A 26,080-nucleotide genomic window follows, 5' to 3' on the forward strand; every position below is an offset into this window, starting at 1 on the left:
CTGTCACCCATAGTCTGCAACCTGGTCACAGTCTCCCCTCCTGCAGTGGCACTTTGTTCCTAAGCAACGTAAGGGTTAACTACATGACATTGTCCTCATTGTCAAAAATGCTAGAGCTTCAGCAATTTGTTATGGTTAAACTTAATAAAAATGCATCAGTCCTCAAAAAAGGAGCATTGAATTACAGTTAAAGTCTATGGTACAAAGAACAAAACACATCCCATTGACCTCTCAAAAGCTACCATGACCTGCAGATGTGTTTTAAAATCAAAGATACTAGAAAACACCTCAGAAACTAAACCATGGCTCAACACAGACCATAAACTGCAGTACCTCCTCTCTCTATGAGACCAAAATAAATAATCATTTCTTTGCCTCAGGGATTTATAAACTGGATGAAAAGATGGGGAAGCACAGCATTATTACATCTAACCCAGTATTCAGGGGAAAAGCAAATGAAACATAAACCGGATGTCACAGACATGTACATCTACAAGCAAGCCATTTGGAAGCTTCCAGTGAGATAGGTATACTGCTAAGGACTTATATTTAAAAAAAAAATGCTAACCAAAAACATTTCTCCTCTAGGAAAATGCCACATAATGCAAATAATTTTTCTCAGAATAATTGTCACTGACTCCTGAGTTCAGCATTTTAAACTGGGTATTTTCCAATAGTCAAAACTCAATTAAGAGAGCTTGGCCGGGTGCAGTGGCACACTCCTGTAATCCCAGTGGCTGGGGAGGTTGAGACAGGAGGATCACCAAATTCAGAGCCAGCCTCAGCAAAAGCAAGGCGCTAAGCAACTCAGTGAGACCCTGTCTCTAAATAAAATACAAAATAGGGCTGGGGATGTGACTCAGAGGTCAAATGCCTGAGTTCAACCCCCAAGAGGCACCAAAAGAGAGGGGGGGAGAGAGAGAGAGAGAGAGAGAGAGAGAGAGAGAGAGAGAGAGAGAGAGAGAGAAAGCATGTTTGATACATTGCAAAGTCTAGCAATAAGCCCAGTGCCAAGTTACCATTTCTTGAGGTTTGATTGGTTTTTAGCTCCTCCTCAAGGTAAATTCAATAAGAAGAATGAGACAACTAGGTTTAAGACAAGTAAAAGAAACAAAAGTAGAGGCTTGCTCAAAGTATATTTTAGTGTAAGAATAGTTACCTGACCACCAGGGAAGGAAATTTGGCTCTGGTACAAAGTCATCCAATCATCTCTGATAAAGAAAAGTTATATTGAAAAAAGAGCCAAGTGCATACAGTCCAAGTATATGGCTGCAAAAAATTATGCCTTGGTGATATAGTGCTCTCCACCTCTCCCCCTGTGATTTGATAATAATAATCAAAAGTGGGCTCACGAATCACCAAAGATAAAAGTCACATTAAGCAGAAGCTAAACTCCAGCAACCATCTGATCACAAACGATTTTAGGAATTTAATAGGATTGTTTTCTGTTTACTGATGCATACAGACAAATGAGCCAACAATATGCTTTGGGATTTTTTTAAATCTGTCTACTTTTTAGATCCATTAGCGAATTAAAGCTGTTTTCTTAATTCAGTGTATGACAAACTTTAACAATGACTTTTTAAAAATCCCTACTAGTTGCACCTAGCAAGTTATCTTTAACAGAGCAGGCTTCTTGGAAGGAGGACCCTGATCTTGGGGTTTCTTGAGGGAAAGAATGAATCTGACAGTGAGGGAGGTAGTAAGAACCCAAAGCCACGAAGGAGAATTGCTGCACTGCTCTGTAGGATGTTGAGAGCCACAGCCCAGTCGGAATGGCCCCTGGCATTTTGCCAGAAGTAATGGTTGAGAGGCGAGCCATTAAGATGATGATAAATCAAGGGCACACGAGAAACCCTGTAGCCAGAAGGACCATGGAGAAGCTCACATTTAACTAGAAGTTGTGGGGACTGAAACAAGTCCCTCCTCTACCTTTCTCACATACCCTCTGATTCTTGAGTAAATTCCACTCACAGGTACTTTGCAGGAATCACATATAGAGAAGAACTGCACAAAGAAACTGTGAAAGACATCATGCTTGAGTTAGAAGTGTCCATAAAAATGCAAGCCCTCAGGCCTCTCCCCATTTTGCTGTCAAGAATTCACCAAACTCTTGGTGAGGATTTTGAATGGGCACCAAGAAGGCAATCTTGTGACTCAGTTTATTGGTACTCAGATCCTGCATGGTCAGGGGACCCATGTGTTATCTGAGTTGTGTGTCAATTAAGTCATTTGTTCCCAAATTCTGCTTATTTAAAATATGTTTTGACAGTTGAGAGGGACTTAATAATGTTGGTACCAAATATCAAATCACCATCATGAGCTGTATTTCATGGCTGAGAAAGACAAGTCTACTAATTTGTGTTTTTTTTTAAGTCAGCTCTAAAAATTTATAAAATTCCAACTAATGATTATCATCAAGAATGATCAAAAAGGTGAAAAACATTTTTTTTCTGTTTAAATTTACATTTTCCAAGGTGATTGTTTCTTGAAACAAGACTCTCTCTGCCTTATGGAGAAGTCAGGATATGTGACATGTCCTGGACCAATGATGCTTTTAGGAGAAATGTCACAAGGGTGAAGTCTAAGCATGACCACTCAAATGCAAATTCCATTGGGTTTTCTTTTTTGTTTTTATTAAGAGTCATGGAAAAACATTTTTGGCCTTATGAAGCCTGGCCATTTTGATGACTTTTAATCCAATCATTGATACCTTTACAATATGTCACTCAATTGCACTTTGGTGAAATTGTCTTTAGAGATTGTGATTTCCCTATTTTCCATTTTTCAGGTGTGACAAATTACATGTTCTATTCAATTACATGCACATAGTGCAATTGTTACATAAATAAAGATGTGAAGCTCTTTAGGAATGGAGCAGATATTTCAGTGTGTTTTTTTTTCATATTCTTTTATATTAAAAAAAGAATCTGCCAATAGTTGACAAGAATGAATGGAAACAAAGGGACAAGTTTTCTAGATTTTGCAGAATTCAGCCTAGTGGTGGCATATTTGAGCTTGAGGGCTGGGTGCAGAAAGTCTTGTTCTAAACTTTTACTCCACCACTTCCTGGCTATAGAACTTTGGGTAGGTTCCTTACCCTCTTACAGTAAGAAAACGTTTAATTGCAAAATGAGGCTACATAATATTTACCTCATAAAGCTGGCAGGACCTAGTAAGATCCCCTGTGAAAAGCATGTACCACCATGCCTATCACAAAGTACTCAATAAATGTAAGCTTTTTTTAAAAAAAATGTTAATCTGTTCTACTTTAAAATGTAGGTTTAATGGTGATTCATGTGTGGTGATGGCAGCAGATCAGGAGACAGCTGGCCAAGGAAAACACTGTTTGTGCTTACAGTTCTGAAGAGGAGGCGGGTCACCACTCCAGGCCAGGGACAAGGGGGTGGAAGTAGCATCAGGGCCTGCCTGGAGGCAGAGGGAGTGAGGGGGAAAGCAGGCAGGAGCCTTAACTGGCTAGTTAAGGGTCAGCTAGCCTAGAATTGGCTGGTTTGGTTAATTTCAGTGGGGTTTGGGAAACAGACTGTCCCTATATATCTGATACCAGCCCTGGAGTAAATTAGGGCAGGGGCAGAGTGGCCCTAAGTGTGAGAATCCCATAGAGGAGGTGGCTGTGGGTGTGGGCTCTGATTGGTTGGTTTGCATTTCAAAGGCTCCTTCCAAAGCCATTTGTTTGCCACCTCTAGGAATTAGCTCACCCTGGCAGGGGCACTCCACTGTCTGTAAGGGTCCATCTCAAAGCATCAAAACACAAGAAAAAAAAAATTCAGACATCTCAGCTTCGTGATTATTCTCTTCTGCCATAGATTTTAATTAGTGTTTGAATATTAGCTAGACACTGCCTATGTAAATAGACACATTTCTGCTCATTAAAATCATAGTTTGCCAATCTATTTTGTGAACAATAATAACCCACACCAAATACTTGAGGCTTTTCACAGATGGCAAAAGTGGAGATGGGGGGTTACATAAAGTATTCCAAATCTATGACATCATCTACCCCAAATACGCCATGACTGCAGGTCATAACCTCCTTTTTTTTATTTTTTAGTTTTAGGTGGACCACAATATCTTTATTTTACATTTATGTGGTGCTGAGGATCGAACCCAGTGCCCCCTGCATGCTAGGTGAGCATTCTACCGCTGAGCCACAACCCCAGCCCAATAACCTCCTTTTAATAATCAAACATTTGTACATACATATATCAATTATAGTATAAATGACATATGAAAAAATTTACTCAATAAGTCATAAAAATGGCCACTAACTAAACATGGTAAGAAACTAAACTGACATAGTTTAAATTAAGGAAAAGAAACAGAAGTAAACAATATTCAGGAGGTAAAATGTAAAGTACTTAGTTACGAGGGTTTGTAATCACACCATTGTGAGGCAGGAGACAGAGAAGAGGATACATTCATCTTCTTGTCTATCTACATTTTATTAATATATTTGTTTTATTAATATACAAAAAAGTTATAGTGTCTATTAGAGTTTATGTTTTATGCAGTCAGTATGTTATTTTATCATCTTTCATAGTAACAATTTTGAGGTATATTACATATACATAATTAAGGACTACAGCCCTGTATAATAAATCTAAATGTTTTATTTTTGGTCTTCCTGTATAAATTCACAATGAAATGAATACTTGACTACAGTTTTTGAAGCAAAAATAAAACTCAATCACAGACAAATCAGTTATTTTACTAGGATTACATAGTGCATCTCAAAACTCATAGATTATTAGTCAAGATTTCTTGATTGTGCAAACCAACAGTCCCATGTATCAAAATATACAAGTTAGAAAAACTGCAATGATTTATTCTCCAAGTAACTCTAGGTCAAAGTTAAAGATGACTTATTAGAGTCATAAAATAGCACTGGATGTAGTAAATTTATGTCTTTGCTTTGTCCCCTGTCATTTTATAACCAAAGCTATTTCTACCCTGCCATAATGTATATTTTTAATCAGACAGTATTAGCCACAGCAGAGCAAACCACAAGTCACAAGGACAGATGACTGTAACTCTATTTATGTTAGAGATAGATGTCTATAGCACTATATCTAAAGCAGGATTTATTCACCAAATTAAATTTTCACTCCATTTCCACAGTAATTTTGCTTCTAAAGAAATCATTTTGACCCCCTAAATTTCATTTTTAAAACATTCTTAAAAGTATATAATTTTTTCTGCATGCTTTTGGAGTATCATAGTTTCAACAAATAATATCCACTCTTAACTGATTAAATGACTCCTTAGATAAAGCAGCATCATGAAGAAATCAGAAAGCTTGAGGGTGTTTATATGTGAGGTGTTTTCTGGAAGGACCCATGGTAGTCAGTAAGGCCTTTGCCTGGCATCAGTCCTGAACACATAAGCCATAGTTTTGCTTCAAACACCCTCTAAGCCCTCAGATTCAATAAGAGCATATCCTGAGTTGTCTGTAAGGCTCCTGTACCTAGAATCCTGCACGCAGTTCTTCCAATTCTTTAGAGATGATACTTTGATTTCTTATGGACAAAATAATCCCCACATGTGACATGCTATTCTTTACCTTGGAAGGGAAAAACCATCAAAAATTTAAAATGTCATTGTCTTATTTACCTATTAATTTTATTGATCTAAAGAGTGGCATACATACATCCCATGTTGTCTTTAAGACAGCAGACACATGGGCATTTTAATAAGATTTGCACCACATGTGCCTTTCCTCAATGCCACCAACTCATCTATGTGCACAGGATTGCAGATACAAACTCAATGCAGCAAGGATGTGGTAAGGTAGTGACTCCTAGTGGTTGGTATACAAACGTGCAAATATCTATTTCCAGTAAAATAAAAATGGGGAAAACATAATACATGCTTCTTTGTCCTTTAAACAAAATAGTTATTTTTTTCAAGAAACATTTTTAAATAAGTCATTATTAAACCTGCAAAGAAAATACATGTAAGGATAAGCACATTTAAAGCTATAATAAAATGCATATTGTAAATTGTCCAAAGCAGAATTGATGCCTATTGTTAAAATACAACTAAAACTCAATTATTCCATTTCTGGTATTCTGTCCTGGGAACATAATTCAACAGGTAGCTCCAGTGTTATATATAAAGCATAAAAATCCCTGCATTGGAAATGTTTAATAATTTTAAATGTGTCACATGATGATATAAAGTCAAATCATATTCAATTTTAATTACAAGTACTTGGCAATAAAAAAGTTAAATTAGATTTAACCTGCATAGTAAACATGATCCACTTATTATGAATGCCTCATATCAAAGCGGACAATTAACTTGCACAATTTACTGTCCCCACATTGTAGGAGCTGGAGCAGAGCAAGGCAAAGATGTGGCCCCTCATTTATTTTGGAAATTGTGATGTTCTTAGAATTGCCTAGCTCTTTATAGTAAAGTTAAACAGAAGTTCTCTTAGTTTCCTCCTGTTCATTCAGCTCTTCCTACACTGTCTTGAATAAGAAACAAGGATAGCTTTGCACTTGGATGGCCCTGTCCTCTGCCCTCCGGCTCATGACGTATGCCTTAACTCGTCCACACTTCTTGATATCCAAAGTAATCAACAGTTGTTGCTAATCTGTAAGAGCAATATTCCCTGTTTCAAGAAACATCTTTGACCACAAATTCCTTAAACCTAGTGAAATTCTGCTGACTTGAGCTGCTACAGCCCTATAAAACATTTTCTCTGCCTGGGGATATGGCTCACATATAGCATGTACAAAGCCCTGAGTTTGATCCCCAGCACTGGGGGAAAAAAAATCTCTTTTAGCAAGAAAAAGGCTCCTTCCAAGATACCTGTTGACATTATAGAATGAGGACTTTTGCTCACGATGCCCCAATCAATTTTCTTTCACACTTCTATTTATGGAAGAGATGGAGATAGAATGGAAACAGGACCATATGTCTTTTCCACTCTCAGAACACAGCATCCATCCCAATCACTGATGCCTGCTTGGATCCTAATAAGTATTTCTTAGTTGAAAATAACTGAACAGCAGATCTTAGGTTCAGAAGCTGATAAGAGAGGTTAAAGCTAAAAGTCTAGTTCCTCACTGTAACCCCCACCCTTTTTTTTTCAACTCAAGGAAGAAATGTTTCAAGGAATTAATACCCCTGGATCCAAGAAGAGAAAACAGGAGACAATGAGGAAGATGACAAGAGTGTTTCTGGGATGTTACCAAGGACATGACTCTCATGCGGCCAGGAGCACATTTTTAGCTGGTTCTAGATGGAAGGAAGGAGAAAGGAATGAAGAAAAGAAGCAGAGGTATGGTAGGAAGAATCCCACCATGAATTTACAGCAGTATTTGCTGTCTCAAAGCTAAAATGACTTATACTGTGTTGGTGTTTACTAAAAAAAAAAAAAAAGGAAATGAGGGGGAATAAATTACCTTCAGGAAAAAAAAAACTTTTTATTAATTTTCTCTCCAAATTGGGAATGACTAAGAAATGTAAGAAATGGAAAAATACTGATTAATCAAAGGTAGCATAAAAAATTTGGCATCGTAAGTCATTTTAAGGAACCCATTTCACTTATGTTTTGTATTTAAGTAATTATACTACAACCTGTGAATTTTACTGCCACCCACAACAGCCTCAACTTAATATTCTGCCTGTACTGACAGCTAAGAACAATGCAAAGTCATTTTCTCAACATGTCATGCACCTGAATCAAGTAAGCATTATGAGCTCCTACATTCCATTGTGGAAACAAAGTCACGGGCTCTGAGGTTACCCAGGCAATAGCATGGCCCACTACGAGTGTATTGAGCATAAATTTGATTTAAACTTTTTCCACCCTTGTATTACAGTTCTAAGCAAGAAAATTGTGACAGGAGGGGGAAAAAAAGTTAAATTCTCTGGATCATAACATGTTAGCAATGTTTAAAGGTAGAAAAAAATAGTTGGCATCATTATATATCTTATAGTGTATAAAGCATAAAATCACCTTATCATCCCTGTTCTAATTATTAAGAAAATGGCAGAGGAATTGGCATTCTAATAAAATGATTATCCCAAGCTTAACTTGTAGCATTTGCTGAGCTTCATTTCCATGTTATGCTCATGGCTGTATTCTAGAATCTTCTTAGGAAAAACAATGTGGATTTCTACATACGGTGGTAACATAAGTCCATGAGTCCAACTCTTTTATCCACCACTACCAGATTTTCCATGGGGGGTTGAGGAGGAATTTAAGAGTTGATTTAAAAGGTTACATCTGCATATCAGGTGCTTAAAGGAAATGCTACAAAAGGAAGGGCAGACAGCTTGGAATGTGCTGCAACTCTGCCATACACAGGAGCCACATGTCTTGGAGGAAAAGGAAAATACCTTCAGAAGGTGTCACCAATAGTTCGTCATTTAGAAGTGAGGAGCAGTGATGAGACCTCTCTGTACTGCATGGATTTTTCATTGAGGACAATATTGTCTTCAAGAAAGTGAAAATTAATTCTGGGGTGAGTAGGAATTAACAAAAAAAATATATTTTTATATATAGTCACAGATATATAGATCTACATATAGAACATAAATAGGGCTGATAATGAAAAATCATGAGAAATAGGTTGTACAGCACCAACTACAGAGAAAGGCTTCTGACACAAGAAACAGCAATAACAGTGGCATGGACAGTTGGCAAAAAGTGCCCCAAGCTACTCCTGACTGCCTCACTGCAAGAGGCAGTTGATTATTGTAATTACCTCACCTGCTGTCTCCTTCCTTGTTCCCTTAAACTGTAAAGAAAAATAGTTATAGACAACATATACATAATATTATATTGTTAATATTACATTAATAAATACAACCTATATAATAATAAATATATATTGTTAAATATATATTTTTATATAATGAAAATAAAATGTAGAAAATCTTTTAATAAAATATAATTACAATGGGGCTTGTGGCTCAGTGGTAGAACACTTGCCTAGCATGTGTGAGGCACTGGGTTCAATTCTCAGAACCACCTATAAATAAATAAAATAAAGGTCCATCAACAACTAGAAAAAATATTTAAAAATAGATATTTATATATAATTATATCTTTATTTACAAAAACCACTCTTAAATTACCAAGAAGAATAAAGAATGAACAAATAAATATAAGGCAAACTAAAGCAAAATACATCAATAAAATACTGAGATGTAGAATAGGCCAAGTGAGTATTAATAAACAGAAGGAAGAACTGAAGTCAAAAGCATTAATTGAATGAAGGTGATTATATTACATTAATAAAAGATTAAATCAAAATAAAGAGAGATTAGTCAAAAATATATCTCTGCACATTTAGACATACAAAGCCAAATTGACAAAAAATTAAAACATAATAGAAGATTAATAAATCACTACAAGTGTTTGAGGAAACTAGTAGATTAAAATAAGATATTTGAATGATATAACTTTAAAATGTATGGTATTTCTGTACATATATATGTATACATATGCAAAAACAGAGACTACATATTCTTTGCAATAAGCTATGTAAATTTTACAAAGATTTATCATATGTTAAATTGTAAAGAAAATATCAACAAACTCCAGATAATAAGCATCTCATGGAGCATATTGTCTGATCACAATGCAGTAAAATTATAAATGGTTAAATATAAAACAAAAATATTCAGTTTCTTGGAAATTAATAAATTATCCAAAAAACATTTAAGTTAAAGAAGGAAAAATTTAAATTACCACCTACTCTAATAAAAATTTAAATCAATTTAAATTTAAATCAATTTTACAATGTAAATCATTTTATGAGAAAAAAATCATATCCATTCATTTTTATTCCCTAAGAAAAATAAATGAACTAATAATTCAAGAAATTGAATAATATAAATCAAAAGTATCTACGAAAAAAGAAGAAAATAACAAAGACCAAAATCTTATAACAAGTATATACTGTGCTTTCCTGGAAACTATTGAAATTTGCAAGAAATTACTTTCTCTAATTATTAAATCAAATGATTGCACAATCTTGAAAATATTCAGGATCATTACTATAAATATGGAAAATGATACTATATTAATACCTCAGGATTTGTTTTACAAAGGACCCTATATTTAATAGGAAAAATGACTTGTCAGGTGCTTGCAGATAGACCATTCTGCCTGAAGACACTGAGATATTTGTGGAACTCTTAGTTCTAAGAGAAAAGAGGAAGAATTTGCTTATTTCTGTACGGAAAGTGGGAAAATGACAAAGGAAGGTGAATTTAAAGAAGTCAACTATTAAAAGAAAAGAAGAATTCTATATGGGGCATAATGTGATCCTTCTGGATCAAATAAAGCCCAGACATGCTTGATTAAGTGGACTTATTGTGCAAGATAATGAAGTTCTACTTCCAGATTACTGTAGGATAAAACAGGAATAGTCCATAGGGGCCCAACAGCACAGAGGTAGAAGCGTACTCATGGAAATCAAATGGAGTAATTTGCATTATTATAGGTTGTTATGGGCTAAACTGTGCCTCTGCCCCCTTCCAAAATTCTCTTAAGCCCTTACATTCAATGTGACTCTGATATGAAATGATTTATCCCTGAGAGACTCATCTTCTGGAGGTTTGGTTTGCAGTGTGGTTATGTTGAGGTGATAGAACCTGTAAGAGCAGGACCTAGTGGAAGTATTTAGGTTGTGAGGCTGTGACTACATGGATGGATTAATGCTATGTTTCGGGAGCAAGTCAAGTCTGTCAAAGGCACATTAGTTCCCACAATGTCTGTGTCTGCCCACTCTGGTTCCCTCCTGCCTATATTGCCCTGTGATCTTTTCCACATGCGTTTCTATCATTGTGATCCCATCCACCATGAATCCTTCACCAAAGCTAAGACAATGCCAATGTCATGTCTTGTTCTTGAAGCTTCAGAATTGTGAACCAAATAGACCTCTTTTCTTTAGAATGTAACCAGCTTCAAGTATTTTATTATAGCAACACAAGATGGGCTAAAACTGTATTTCAAGATAGGGCTTTTAAAGAGATAAAGTTAAATAAGTTCATAAAGTTGGGGCCAATTAAGTGGTATATGATCAGAGGAGAAAAGGTGATTCTGAGCTGCCCTTATCAGGAGAAGGCTTCTTGAAGCAGCAGGATTCCACTCTTTCATAATCCATTTCTCCGTAGATCTAACTCAGCTTTTCTGACTTGGTGACCTTGAGTGTGTTAGTTAAGTTCACTCTACTTTGGTTTTCCCATCTACAGAAGGGGACAATCACAGGCTGGGCTCTGTTTCAGGAAGCTCACACTGACCTTTCCTCCTCTGATCTTTGTTTAGTTGACTAAAACAAAAGAAAGAAAGAAAAAGAAAACCACAACAACCCTATCTTGCACGGGGGCACTATATTTACTGCATCTTGTCAGTCTTAGAAGTTTCTAGTAAGAAAGATTGCACAGTTTTCAAGGCTCCTAAATGCTCAAAAAACCCAGGCAACATATGATAGATTCTTATCCGTTTGTCAACTAGAACTTCACAAGTACTAAACTATTCACTGACTGAAAGAAGTTCTGGAAAACGTACCCAGTTTTCCTCTACAAAAGAAAAATGGACCTACTGCTGAACATTTAGCTAGATTTTGATCCCAGTTTTCTAATAATTTATCATAGTATATTTTGAAATATGATCTTTTGAATCTAGAGGAAAACAGGAAAGACTATTTATTGTCATAATCTCTCTTTAACCTGAACTCTGTCTGCCCTACCCAAAAGAGAAACAGTAGACCAAACTTGGCAGTCCTCTGGACAGGGTATATTTTATTTTTTATTGTACCTTTTGCCTGAGAAATGACTGAAATTCTGTGTCATTCTGCATCAGTGCTTTCAGTTAGTGACAGAAGGAATTGATTTATTTCTCATTTTGACTTGTAAAAAAATCTGGAAATGTAGGTCTTGTCCTATTTTCCCCAGCCACAGAACACAGTTGAGCGGAGGATGGATTCTCAGCAAGCACCCAGCTGCAGACAGCATTCAGTACCCCAGGTCTTCAGGTCACCTTCTTATGCCCTCAATAGAATCATTCAAGAAGAGACTAGAAGACTGAATCCCAGGATCAGTCATTTCAAGCTCCAGAGCACACAACACACTTCAGGAAATTTGTGACATCTGAGGATCCATTGAGAACACTAAGGGGCTCTCCTGCCAGATGTAGGCTCTGACACAGTTTGTCCTTTGGCAGCCACAGTGGAAGATAGGCAGCAAGGAAACTGGTTACCATCAGCCTTGAGCTAAGCGGTCAGACAAGCCTAATAGAACCTTCTGTCCTTAGACACTGACACTTTGTAGAAGTTTAAATTGATCTGAAACTCCTTCAGGATAACATTCTGAGTCTCCAGAGATCTTTGATCTTGCATTTTATCACCTAGACCTTTCCTACAATTGAATTGAATCACAACTCTTCAGAAGGAACCAAAGATTTTTTAAAGTCAGGTGTGGCCAAAATTTGTTCTTTTTCAAAGCCTTCTGCTGGGAAAACACTAGGCCTAGAATCAGAGGCATATTTTCACTCCTTTTTTAAAACCTTATTCATTTGCAAAGCACAGTTCAAAAGCTACTTTCTTAGAATCAACCCCATTGCCCTAGTTAAAGTATATTTGTCTCCTTTTTTTTTCCTAAATAAACTTTTTTTTTCACCATTAACTTAGCACATAGCACAACTAGCAAAGCCTGTGGTGAGGTGGTGTGTGTCCATATGGTCCACCCCCACCTTCCCAAACCCTACACAGGCATTCCTTAAGTTTGGAGGCTAGATAGCAGGGACTGTGTGCTTAAAATCTGTGACCCTCTAGAACATTGTAAAATGCTGTACAGACAGAATGCTCGCTGTTTGCTCCATGACTATATAGCCTGTTCCTTCTGGGATTTTTCAGGGTAAATAATTTCTAATTTACCCTGTAGGCTATGCAAAAACATATTCACCTGCCTCATCTGATTAGCAATCACTGGTCTCCACCCAGATTAACAGAAGCACCCAAGTGCCAGAGATATACAAAAATAATAATAATATAACATTAATTTTAAAACTGCACACATTCATTTTTATTTTCCCCAAGTTATTCAAAGGAAAATTTCAGTTTGTTTTATTTTTTAAAACCTTTCAAAGGAAATTATGTAAAATGAATAGAAGAATGTATAGAGGATACAGCTGGCATTGGGAGAAGAGCCTGAAATCCTTCTCACTTACATTACCCATCAGGTTCATCCAAAGGAAAGGCTGGGGGAAGCTCAGAGGCACCACCAAGAGCCACTAAAAAAGCATAAATTCTGAACCAGCCCCCTTGATGCCTCAGATGGACACATGAATCAGGGAGAGATGCTGGGAGCCAAAACAAGTGGACGAGCACTTGAACGAGCACTAGCCCTTGTTGATATTTTGCAAGGTCACACCCAAAGAGGCAGCACACAGGAGCCCTGTCTCAGCCTTGCAGGCTTGCCACTGGACAGATGGTTTGCTTCATTTTATTCATTATATTCATTCTCTGAGTCTAACCCGGAGAATAAACACCATCAGGATCAAACATATGGCCAGGTCTTTAGCTTAATTTTTGTTTATGGAGAGAGAAGTACCTTGGGCAGAGCTCAATCAAACCAGGAGTCCAAGGAGTGATTAAAAACAAAGCCAAACCACAGTGAGTGCATCCTGATCCTACCTGGGCATAAGCATGCCTGCGGCGTGGCTCAGAAGCTTTGCTCTCTCAAATCCCTGTGTGAGATGTTTGCTCAGCTGTAATTACATATAACATCATAGTAACAAACTTGATGGTTAGAGAAAAGGGGTCCTAAGGCCCAAAATCCCTCAGAAAAAAAAAACCATGTATTTTCCATGTACTATTTTCCAGTCAAAAGATAAATGAAGGTTTTAAATATCTGATTCAAGATTAGGCATAAAATAGTAAAATATTTATTATATTTCTTTTAAACTTTTGAATTATCAATTTAAAATTGCTCCTCTTAATTCTTAATTTTCTTAAAGGAAATCTGGATTTGAAACTTTGCATGTAATCTATATGGTTAAGACATGTAATTTTAATTGGGCTCTACAAAAGATATATCACAAATGATTTCTTTTATTTCCATGTGTTTTCTTACACATTTAATGTGTTTTCTTATATTGTGAGAGCCCTCTGGTGGCTGAGAAGACACTAAATCTCTAGGCTCATAAGAATATAAACAGAGTTCATTACCAACCAAAGCTTTTCTTTATGAAGATACTGATTTTAAGTTCTATTAAAAATGGATGCTTTTTAAAATTTCTATTGCAGGGCCAAGTGGTGCAAACCTGTAATCCCAACAACTCAGAAAGCTGAAGCAGAATGATTGCAAGTTCAAGGCCTATCTCAGCAACTTAGCAATGCCCTAAGCAACTTAGTGAGACCTCTCTCAAAATAAAATGGCTGGGGATGTAACTCAGTGGTAAAATACCCCTGAGTTTAATCCCTGGTACAAAAAAAAAATCTATGAACTTCCATTTACTTTATTTTTATTCATTAATTCATTTTTATTCATTTTTTAGGATTAAAAATGACATTTTAAAATACTTACAGAATATTTAAATCCAAATAAGAAAACATTAAGTATACACAAATACATTTTCTCCTCAATCAGATTGAGAATGATTAATGACTTAGTAAGTTGAGATACAGGTAAATTGTAGGTAATTAAATTTGTGGTCAAGTTGCAATAGACACAACTGCTTTATACTTTTCTTAGTGTTTAGGTCCAGAAGACCAACTATAAGACTTAAATTTTGACTAATTATACAGATTTTAAAATAATGAACCTACTAGACAATTTACAAGTATCTGGCAGGTGAAACTAAGAATGGCAAGTCTTGATCTAATATGATAAAATATTTAAACCTTTGAAATGATATAGACAGAATATAGACTCTTTTTTATTAGTTTGTAATACAAAGTATGTGGAGGAAACTATTCCTTGGAATATTTAATGTCTGCACGCCTCAAAAGTTCTCTCTCTTTAATTGACTCTGAGTTTCAGGAGTGAAAATTGAATTGTACATAAAGAGGTTACTGCTATTGACTTTTCATGTCATTGAATTAACCGCAGCTTCCAAAATATGAGATAAGGAAATTGTAGCCATAGTATTTCTGCATTTCTTCTATGAGGGAAGACTTGAGGTAAAAGATGACAAATAAATCTGTGACACTGCAGGTAAAGATTTGATCAATGGACCCAAAGTATCACAAAATGCTGTTTTTTATGCTGGAAAATTACTAAAGGAACAAAATGATGGTGTGCTGATAGTGGAAATTTGAAGGGAATCTGGTACTTTGATTAAAATCTACAAAACTGAGCTTTCAATGCCAAACTGTCCCCAAAACATTTCATGGGCTGATGAGGTATTAAAGTATTTAACTGAATTTGGTCAATCAAAAGTATACAATCCTCCAACATGAAAAGGCTTCAGATCTGTGAGCTCCCATTTAACATTGGCAAAAACCAGGATTAGATAATATAAAAATCCTGCACTTTAGTAGATTGTTACAGGAATTATGTGAGCACCCCTATGGTGTGATGTTAGTGTGCCTCTCATCAACACATGGGGTCTATTTCCATCTTGAATCTGGACTTCACTATGTGACCTGCTCTAATCAATGGGGAAAAGCAAATATGATACAAGCATCGTCTTGAAATGTGCTTGAGCATTGTGGTTTGCCTCTTTCAAACCCCTTAACCACCATTTAACATGTCCCAGACATTCTGCTCAAGAAGAGACTTGGAAAAAAACCTAAGGTGCCAATCTCAAGATATGTAACTGAAGTCATCCTATGTCATTCAGCTCTGGCCAAGCCACCAGCAGACTACAGAGAGCAGCCAAATTCCACCAACATTGCAACCTATGGAAACAATTGTTTTCAGCCACTAAGATTTGAGTAGTTTGTTATATAACAAAAACTAACAAATACATCTACATCTTAACACCCAAACCTTAACCATGGTTTGTTCCAGTCCATGCTACTTTTCTTTGGTGATGAAGATTGAGACATTAGCTTCCTGATCTAAGGAGTGATACCAGCACCAGAAAGAAACTTGATCCTTGAGGACTTAATCATTGCACAGTAACCACACACACATGAGAAAAAAAAACTTGGAAAAAGTGTAGTAAAATATATCCCAAAACCATGAAGATATGAAATCTATCTTGAAAAACAATCTATGTGAAATTTACATGAAAATTTTGACTTGTCCCAGATTCATTTGATCAAATATATGACATAGCTATTTAAAGTCAATCTGGGCTCCTTTATAAGAGGGATAGAAACCATTTTCAGGGAGATTGGCTCTGGATGCTATTAAAGACCAGAGTAGAGAATAATTAAGGTGTGGAGGTTCAAAACACCATGGAGTTAGAGTTTAGGGAACCATGTAGAAAATATGTCAATATTCTTGTTAAAAAAAAAGTTAGTTATTAGAACAAAGAAACACTTTCTATTTATATTGCTCCAGGAAAAAGAATCGGGACCAATTCACAAGATTCACAACATGTGTCATCCATTCAAAATGACCAAGAGGCTGTTGTGATTTGAGCGTAATCTGAAGTCCCCTAAACGTCCAAATGTAAATTTTGTTTCCTATGGTGATGGTACCAGGAGGTGCTGTGGATCTTTAAGAGGTGGAGGCTAGTCCTTAGGTAAAGTGGGTGTGCCTTCAAAGGGGATGATAGAACTGCAGTGTCTCCCAGCCCCTCTCTGTCCAGGTTCAAGATATGAGTGCTCTGCTCCCACATGCAATCTTGCCATGATGTGCCTCCATCTGCCACAATCACCAGAATTAAGCTGATGCTGATGCCATATATTCAAGCATTCAAAAGTATGAACTAAATAAATCTTTTCTCTTTAGAAGTTAGTGCTTCAGGCATTTCATCCTAGTTATGTGAAGCTAATTAATACAAAGAAATAGAAGTAGAAGAATGTGGCTTATAATGAGGAAAAGTATCAATCAATTAAATCATACTAGAATTGGCACAGATATTAGAATTACTAGACAAGGGAGCATGTTTCTGCCCAGCCCCTTCTCTTGCTCTCTCTCTCTGCTTCCTGGCTGCCATGAGGTGAGCATTTCAATACCACAACATCCTCTCCACCATGATATTCTGTCTCACCACCAGCTGAAAGCAATGGAATGAGCTGACTGTGAACTGAAATCTCTGAAACTATGAGCCTAAATAAACTTTTCTTCCTTTGAACTGTTATTCTCAGATATTTTGTCATAGTGATGAAAATCAAGCTAACACAGCACTCCGTATTATTTACCCAAAAGAGCTGAAAATTTATGTTTACAATAACCTTTATATTCATTTTTTTATTTACTAGAGATTTATTCATTATTACCAAATTGTAGAAGCAACCAAGATGCCCTTCAGTTGGAAAATGCACAAATAAACTTTGGCACATCTAGACAATAAAATATTTCTCAGCATTAAAAAGAAATGAGCTATCCAGCCATGAAAAGACATGGAGGAAACTAAAATGCACATTACTTAATTTTAAAAAGCCAATCTAGAATCTATGTACTGTTTATTTCCACTTATACACCATTCTGGAAAAGGCAAAACTATGGAGACAGTAAAAAGATCAGTAGTTGCTTGTAGTGGAAGCATAATTTTTTTAGATAGTACATGATTTTTTTAGTATAGTACCCCAAATGGTACTATAATGGTAAACACATGTTATTATAAGTTTTTAATGGCATATGCAATTTTTTTTGCAGTGTTGGGGATCAAATCCAGGATCTTTTGCATGTTAGGTAGGTGTTCTACCCCCAAGCTATGCTCACAATCCTTATCACTATAAGTTTATCCAAATTCTTAGAATGTACAATGTCAAAAGTAAACTGTCAGATAAACCATGGTGTTTGGATCATAATGATAAGTCAATGTAGGTTCATCAGTGTAACAGATGTATCATTTATTGGGGGATGTGGATGATGGAGGAAGCTGTACATGTGATCCAAGTTATATGGGAAATCTCTATAACTTCTGCTCAATTTTACTATGAACCTAAAATTACTTCTTCAAAAAAATTGAGTCTATTTTTAAAAATTGTACTTATAAAGATAAAATTACCATGTCTGAGATAAAAAATAATATACTGCTGGGATTAATAAAATATTAGACATTATGGAAGATAAGATCAGGGACTAAGGAGATATAGCAATAGAAACTACACAGAATGAAATGAATTGTGCTATGGAACAAACTCCAGCAGCCTAATCCTCATATAAATGGAGCCCTTGAGGAAGAAGAGAAAAAGGAGGAGATGAAATGTTTGAAAAAAATAATAGCTGAAAAGTTTCCAAATTTGACCAAAAAAAAAAAAAAAAAGAAAACCAAAGATTATATTCAAGAATCCTGTGAAATTTAGGCACACCAAAACAAAATTGTTTTAAAACATATGGTAATCAAGTAGGTCTGTTTACACCAGCATCATCAAAAAGAGGTGGGGAGTATGTTATACCACAATGTTATGAGATCACCATGTGATAGAACATTTTTAGCTTCCTTATAACCTTATGAGACCACCATGGTATATGTGGTCTGTCCTTAAACATCATTAAGTGGCGCATGACTGTACATTCTGAATGAAGTAGTAGGTTCATGAGTATACACATTTGTCAAAACTTGTTGAATTATATACTTTTTGTTGTTGAAGACAGGGTCTCACTATATTTCCCAGGCTAGTCTCAAACTCCTCTTCTCAGGTGATCCTCCTGCCTTAGCTCCAGTGTGAGGACTATAGGTGTTGCCACTAGACAAGACTGGATTATGTCCTTGAATGGGCACAAGTCTACCCCAATAAAGTTGCTTTTAAAATAATAAATGAAAACAGCATATCTGGCAGATGCTGTGATTTGGCTCACTCAATAATCAATCCAATTTTGTTCCAGAAGTTCTTATTGTACTTCAGAGGCTAGAAAACCAAAAAGCACATTTTCCAGATTCCCTCATGTTAAGAATGGAGCTTATTTAGTAAACACAGATCAAATAAACTTACTGAAAACTATATTTAGGAATAGAGTTGAGTATTGGGAAGGGCAGAGAACAAATAGCCCTTTCTGCTGGTGTGAGTCACAGCCAAGGCAATGAGTCTCTGGAGCTGGTCCATGCTTATTGATGGAGGCAGGAGCTGCCTTGGAGACCCATCTCAGCTGAAATGGAGAGTAGTCCTTAGAAATGGGCCTAGACTTTATTTCTAGTCCATAAATTAGTTATGCTCAATAATAATTACCTTCTTTCTTCAATAGAACAATACAGTTAAATAGATGGGGAAATATCACAGTCACAATATCAGCTAGTATAAGACACTTATCAATGGTCCTTCTATGACTCACTGATACCAGACACTCCACTTAAGTACTTTCTTTTTATAGCTCCATCCAATGAAGTTTTCGTGGATTTCCATTGTAGACTTCTGTGGTTGGTCCAGACACATCATCATTTCTGACCTATTTCCTAATACAATTTCTAAGAACTTTTGTCTAAACTATTGGATCTTTTTGTGGAAATATTTTCCGATGCCAAAACTACAGAACAGTGGCTCTAAGCCCATTCCAACCTGAATTCCTCTCTCCCCACATTGCAGCTATCCAAGGCAGTGCTGATTTGTCTTCTAAAGCAATTCCTTTTCTTTGACTGTTCCCATCTTTAGTTTTAAGTTTGGTGGAGGATGGGAGTCAGGAAAAAGAGCTTCCTTCCTTGTCAGTTCTTCTGTTCTTTCTCATTGAACACCTTGTCTTTACTTGGAGGAAGATAACTGGCTTCCTCCAGCGCCAGACTTCTGGGGTGGGTAGCAAGAACAGTAGGACAGTGAAGGAGGTGCAGAATGTTCTCCTGCTGTCCCAATCCCCTCCAGGTGTCCCTTGCCTCTGCTTCCAGGTGCCGCTTATTCTGTCTCTATCTATTCACTTCATTTTCTAAAGAAAACTCTTGTCTAGATGATTCACACATCTTGAGTTTTCTCACCCACCTAAATGTAAACTCAATCGAATAGCTTCACGTGACTGTTGAAAACATCACAAATGTTAGGGAAATTACCAACATCACTTTAGTTTCCTGAAAGCCATGTTTCACCGCATGCCAAAACCCAGCAGAGGGCATCCTTCCATTTCAGATGCATGAGCAGCAGGAAAAAGGCTCCACAATGCCAGCACTGGATTCCTTGACAACTGAACACTGGGATTTCAATAATGGGGCTGTTGTAGTTGAAGGGGAGGTATGTTTTATAAGTCATTTTTTATTATGTAAGTTATCATTTGCCATTTTGAATTGTAGGTTTAGCACTAACACAAAACTAAAAGGAGAAAACAAACAAACAAAAAAAAAAACAAAAAAACATCTGTTTCTGGACTCTTTCCAGGCTTGGAGCATTGGATTCAAATTGCATTATCAGGGAGTTTGCACCTGCATGACACTTTCACCCTAAGTTTACTAAGTGTGCAAATAAAGTGTTCACAGAGAAAAGGCAATTGAGAGGGGAACATGTGCCTGACCTCATTGGCCCACTGCACTTTTCCATCCCCCCAGCTGAAAGAGCAGGACAGGCATTACAGCCTGTTACAGTGCCTCAGAAGAAGGAAGGAAGGAAGTCTGAGGTTTCTGGATGGGAACAGGCATGGTCAAGAGCAGTCTATAGGGTGGGGTCAACCTGTGTGTGAGGTTTCCTACAAATCCAATGAGAAACATCTTTTCTTGTCAGAATTTTTCCTGAGTTGAAAGATGAATGCCTACAGCCCTGGTAAGTTATATTCTCCCTGATGTGATTGAGTTTATCAGATCCTTTCTTTATGGATGAAAGTCAGGAGGGGGAGGAAAGAACATGAGAAAGCAATGCAGCATAATTCACCCATCCTGTCAACCCAGCCTTATTTGGGCACCCAATTAGTGCCTAGCCTGCTGGAAGCATTAAGACAGAATCATCAAAGAGTCAAAAACCCTTTTCCTCCAGATGATGTTCCAGAAAGCAGGGGTTTGGAATGTCAAATCTAACATTGTGTCATGGCCCTGCCTCTTGGCCAGCTTTGTCACTTGAAGCAGAGAAATTAATCTTTTCTTTTGCAAAACAAGGATAATCATTAGTGTTTCTTGAAAACCCAATTACTTAGGCATAGAAACTAAGTACATATATGTATTATTTCATAAAATCCTTACCATCAGCCTGTGAGATAAGCTCTATTATTATTCTCATTTTGTAAATGAGGAAACCAACAAGCAGTCACAAGTTAAATATCAGAACAGGAATTTTAATAAGGCTGCCTACCCAATACCAGTGTTCCTCTCTTAACCAGTGTGCTGTCCAAGTTATCATGAGGATTAGATAAGATGACTGGTGGAAACATGAGGGCACAGTATAGTGTTATTATTATTACTATCATTAGTTTTTATCACTATTATTATGGTTTTCTGGAGCCTAAGGGTATATATTGAAATACACTAAAAACAGGATCAATGCTTCAAATCAAAATTCCTCTACTCCAAAATGTAGCTGATGCCCTTTGGTTAAAATAAGAGTACATAATGTCTTCACTATGGAATTACAACTGCTTGGCATTTATCTTTCCATTAGATGATAGGCTGCCTCTAACAGGTATGGCTGTAGATGCGATATAAGAATACACATTCCCTGAAACAGAACACAATCCTCTCCTGCTCTGGATTTCTCCATCTCCTCTGGAAAGCTAAAGGTTAAAGTCAGAAGCTAGACAAAACCAAGGTGCAAGTACCCTTCACAGTCTCCGTTCTATGATAAAGGATCATGTCCTCTGCTGCTGCTCTCAATGGGTGCTGGTGTCCCTTGGTGCTGTCTCCTTTTCCAGACTGCACTTCCCCAAGCCCTTGCCTTGGGCTTCTTACCCAAGCATGCTCACAGACCAATGGGGGTCAATTACACTTAACAATATTATTCAAAGAGAAATAAATTGGATATATTTTGTTGCCTGCTCTGAGAGTTCTCTCTGCTTACTTCAAGCCTGAATTTATGTTTCACACTGCACTACAAAAACCAAGAATAATTTTAATTATTTATTATTTCAATAATAATTTATTTAAAAAATTATTATTTTAATAATAAGCAAGCAGATAAAATTCAGATCCCAGGCCCCATTTCCTATCTATCTCATTTCAAGATTGTCATCTCAGGTTCCTTGGGTAAGAAACTGGGTGTTTGATAATAGGGTATTAAGAGAACATAAATGCATAAGCCTCTCATTTTTCTGATTTGTAATGAAAGAAAAGGTAGTTTTATCCCACGTCAATCTTCACATTGCAAAATTCAAGTAACCTGAACATTTAAAAAATGTATTCAAAAATGCAATTTCATGCTGATTTTATGTCACTGTACTTTTTGTAAGGCTGAACACGGTAACAGCACATCATTTGGGACAGACATAAATGCTTCAATCCCTTTGGTTAGAGCTTCAAAAAATATCACGTGTCCCGGTAGTTATGTTGCAAGTCATCTTGTTAGATAAGCTTACATATTTCTCTCAACACTGTTTGGGGTCTATGACAAAGGATCTCTTCCTTGGCTGAGTACTTACCCCGAGATAATTGCCATCAATGAACACCACAGGGAGGGATGGAGCTTCGGAAACTCGCCGGCACCTTTCATCTAACTCTTTTCCATATTCACCATTCAGAGCTATGTTTTTCTCTTCAAATTTTACTCGATGGTTTTGGAAGATCTTTCTAACCAGTTCACATCTCTCGAAGGTTGTCCTCACCACTCGAAGACAAGTGGTATAAATCACTACGCGGTCAAATTCTAGGTCAGTTGATGGTTGCTGAAGGGGAAAAAAATGCAGTGTAAACACATTTCTTTTACTTTCCCACATCTTATTATCATCAGACAATTAGCAAGTATATTATACAAACAACATGCAATAAAAGTTGAATGGGTACCATATTTATAAAGACTTGTTTTTTTCTAAGTTAGAATATTTGTAATTGATATAGGACTTCTAATATCATTTAAATGACACAATATAAGTAAGTCCTATGTGAAGATTGGCAAAGTCTCAAACAAGATGCAGCATGGTGAAATAAGGAATGGCTGAATTATTTCTGATGTTTTCTAGCAATTTCTATATCTGTGCCTTAAACACAAAGTATACTGAATAGAAAAGTTTAGAAGTTTTAACCAGTTGGAAATTCTTTTACATATCAACTTAGTGAATTTTCATTGTCTTTTGAGCCAGGCTTTCCTGGGAATAATAAGAGCTCCCTCATAAGGTAAGGTAGCACAGTACAGGTAAATGTGCTCTATTGAGTGTCCGGGCTGCAAGGTGCAGTCTCTGCCACAAGGAATGGACCAGAAAGGGAGTGCACAGAAGCCAACAGAAGTGAACCCAGAGTTGCAGCCAGGTACCTAAACAAAACAAACAAAAAAGAATTCAGACATCAAGGAAGTAGAGGAAAGCAATATTCAAAACTAAGGCAAATAGTGCTGTATGGGAGAATCTCTGTTTCCTGCTAAATCAGGAATCAGTTACTGCTGGCCTGGGAAACTCCACAGCACTGCTAGAGTGAGCCATACTGGGGCAATGCCAGCAGGAAAGCTCCTCTTTGTCCTTATCACAGGCTTACTGAAAGAGACTGAATAGGACATAACTATACCCTGAAGCCAAGAAATTCTTGAGAATTCACAGGGCTGTGGTTGTTAAAAATGTAGCCTTACAGTGTGTTGTAACTATGCTGTATATCAAAGTAGTTTTTTAAAGTTTCCATCCTAAACCTCAAATCATGTAATTAAAAATGTGCCTGTTTGTTTGTGACCTAATTATGATTCTTTTATTAATAAAAGGTAATGGGAAAACACACTTTATTAGGCTGGTGGCCAGACCTACATTTAATTTTCCTGCATTCTATGAGAAGTATTGTACCAGAGTATTAAAAGATATGTAATATTTTATTGATAAATCTATCCTTCAAAAGGAATGCATTTTAGGATATCATCATTTTGATGTGAATCATGTAAATGTTGATAATATGCTGTTTATTATACATTTAGTGTTTCAAAATATTCACTGAATTGCCTTTTTGCCCATGTATATTATGCAGTCTATTTGGAATTTTATTTTAAATAATGACATTAAAAGAGTAGTTTATGTAGAGAAATACTATTGAATGTTAATTGTCTATCCAGCTGTATTTATGGGTATTAGTTCAACTGCTTTGCTGGTTGCAAAGACAGATTATCAAAGTAAAGTGTATCTGTAAACTGTATGGAACTAAAAATTAGTAATAAAACCATTTTCTTAAAAAAATAAGAAAAATATAGCCATATAATTTGCGATATCCCCATGAAGTCAAAACCTAGATCAGAAATCATTTCACACAGCTAAATACCAAACCAGCCACATTAATCATCACCACTTTATATTAAAAGAAATCAGATCATCTGCTAAGATACAAATGCATGGAACTAAGAACATCTAATGTTATGAAGATGTCAATACAATGATCTCCACTTTGTGGAGAAAAAAGGACAGTATTTTTTCCCCATATGGGCCACCAAATGCCATAGTCTGGGGACAAAAATAACTGAGCCACCACAAAGCCTTGTAGGTTCAAACAGCAACTCTTTATTTCCGAACTCTCACCAGCACTCTACACACACTTCCCGGGAACACACTCTCCACCAGGCTCTGTGCACCAATTCTCTCGGAACTCTGAGAGAACTCAATGGGAACTCCAAAATAGTGGGCGCTTGAGGCAGCAGGATCCGCCCTAATCCCAGAGCCGCCCTTTTCCTGGAGCAGGGTCACCTTTCAACCATTCCCTCTAGCAAAATACCAGGTGTCATTCCGACTAAACTGTGGCTCTCAACATCCTAACAATAAAATTTATTCAAGATGTAAGAATCATTTCTTCCCTCAATTGAATATAAATGTTAAGTTGAAAACTCAGAGACCTGTAGGGGCTAAACAGGTGTCACAAATACAAAAGCAGGTCAGGACAAATAGAAAAATTAGTGACATATGGAAAAATGGCATCCATAAGAGACAAACTTTACACAGCTTCAGGCAATTGTTGGCTTGCATACGTGTGACCCCTGTGTGGTTAGACATGATTTATTTTATATAGAAATTAAAATCTAGATTTCTGTAGCAAATTTTCTGATTTCTGAATGGTTGTATCTAATTAAAAATGTTTTAAAAGACCAATTGGACCAATACATGTGAAGGTGTCCTCTTTTCCATTTCTAAAACAAAATACCTGAGATAATCAACTTATGAAAGAGAAAAGGCTTATTTTGGCTAACAATTTTGGAGGTTTCAGTTCATGATTGTATGGCCCCATTTATTTGAGTATGTGGCAAAGCAGCAGATCATGGCAGAAGTATGTAGTGGAAGAAAACTCACTTCTTGGCCAGGAAGCAAAAGACAGCAAGAAGGACATGCTCCCAATGACCTCAAGACCTCTCATCAGGCCCTACTTTTAAAGATTTTACCACCTCTCTCTAATGCCACCTTGGAGAATGAAACTTGAACACATGGGCCTTTGGATTACATTCTGGATCCAAACTATAGCATGGCATAAACTGCCAATCTATTTCCACTAGAGAGCCTGGGCTTGAAAATCAGATAAACCTAGGCCATCTGTTCTTCTAAAGAAGCAGCACAGGAACTAAAGGAAGCACTTGAACTACTGAGCCTCAGCTTCCTCATTTGAAAATGTGATGATAACAAAAGCTACCTAACAGAGTTTCTGAGAAGATTGAGTAAGAGAGACTATGAAAACAGCTATTGTAGGGGCTTGAAAGATGGTGCTGCTCCATACGGAAAAATACTAAACTTCACACCATGAGATTTTGCAGTTCAAACTTGAACAAAAATAAGTCTGTGGAAAACACCAAGATAACTGATAACACAAAGATGGATTCTTACTCTGCTTAGATTAAGAAGCACTAATTTTAAGAGGAAGCAACCAAACACCCCAGAGTCCCTGGCTCTTCTCCGTGCTCACAGTCACAAGTAAGTGAGGCACTGGGCTCACTGGGGACCTGGCAGTTTGTGGAAGAGCATGTTCTCCTTC

General features: G+C 36.7%; 1 protein-coding gene across 1 annotated transcript in view; it reads right to left on the bottom strand.

Annotated features, from left to right (window-relative positions):
* The window catches only part of Grxcr1 (glutaredoxin and cysteine rich domain containing 1), a 106,228-nt gene that overhangs the window by 20,090 nt on the left and 60,058 nt on the right, over nt 1-26,080 (bottom strand). The window contains exon 2 of the mRNA XM_026387512.2: nt 22,585-22,827. Coding sequence (XP_026243297.1) covers nt 22,585-22,827 — 243 coding nt within the window. The remainder of the gene's footprint in view (nt 1-22,584; nt 22,828-26,080) is intronic.

The sequence above is a fragment of the Urocitellus parryii genome, chromosome 10 (genome assembly GCF_045843805.1).
Source record: "Urocitellus parryii isolate mUroPar1 chromosome 10, mUroPar1.hap1, whole genome shotgun sequence".
Lineage (NCBI taxonomy): Eukaryota > Metazoa > Chordata > Mammalia > Rodentia > Sciuridae > Urocitellus > Urocitellus parryii.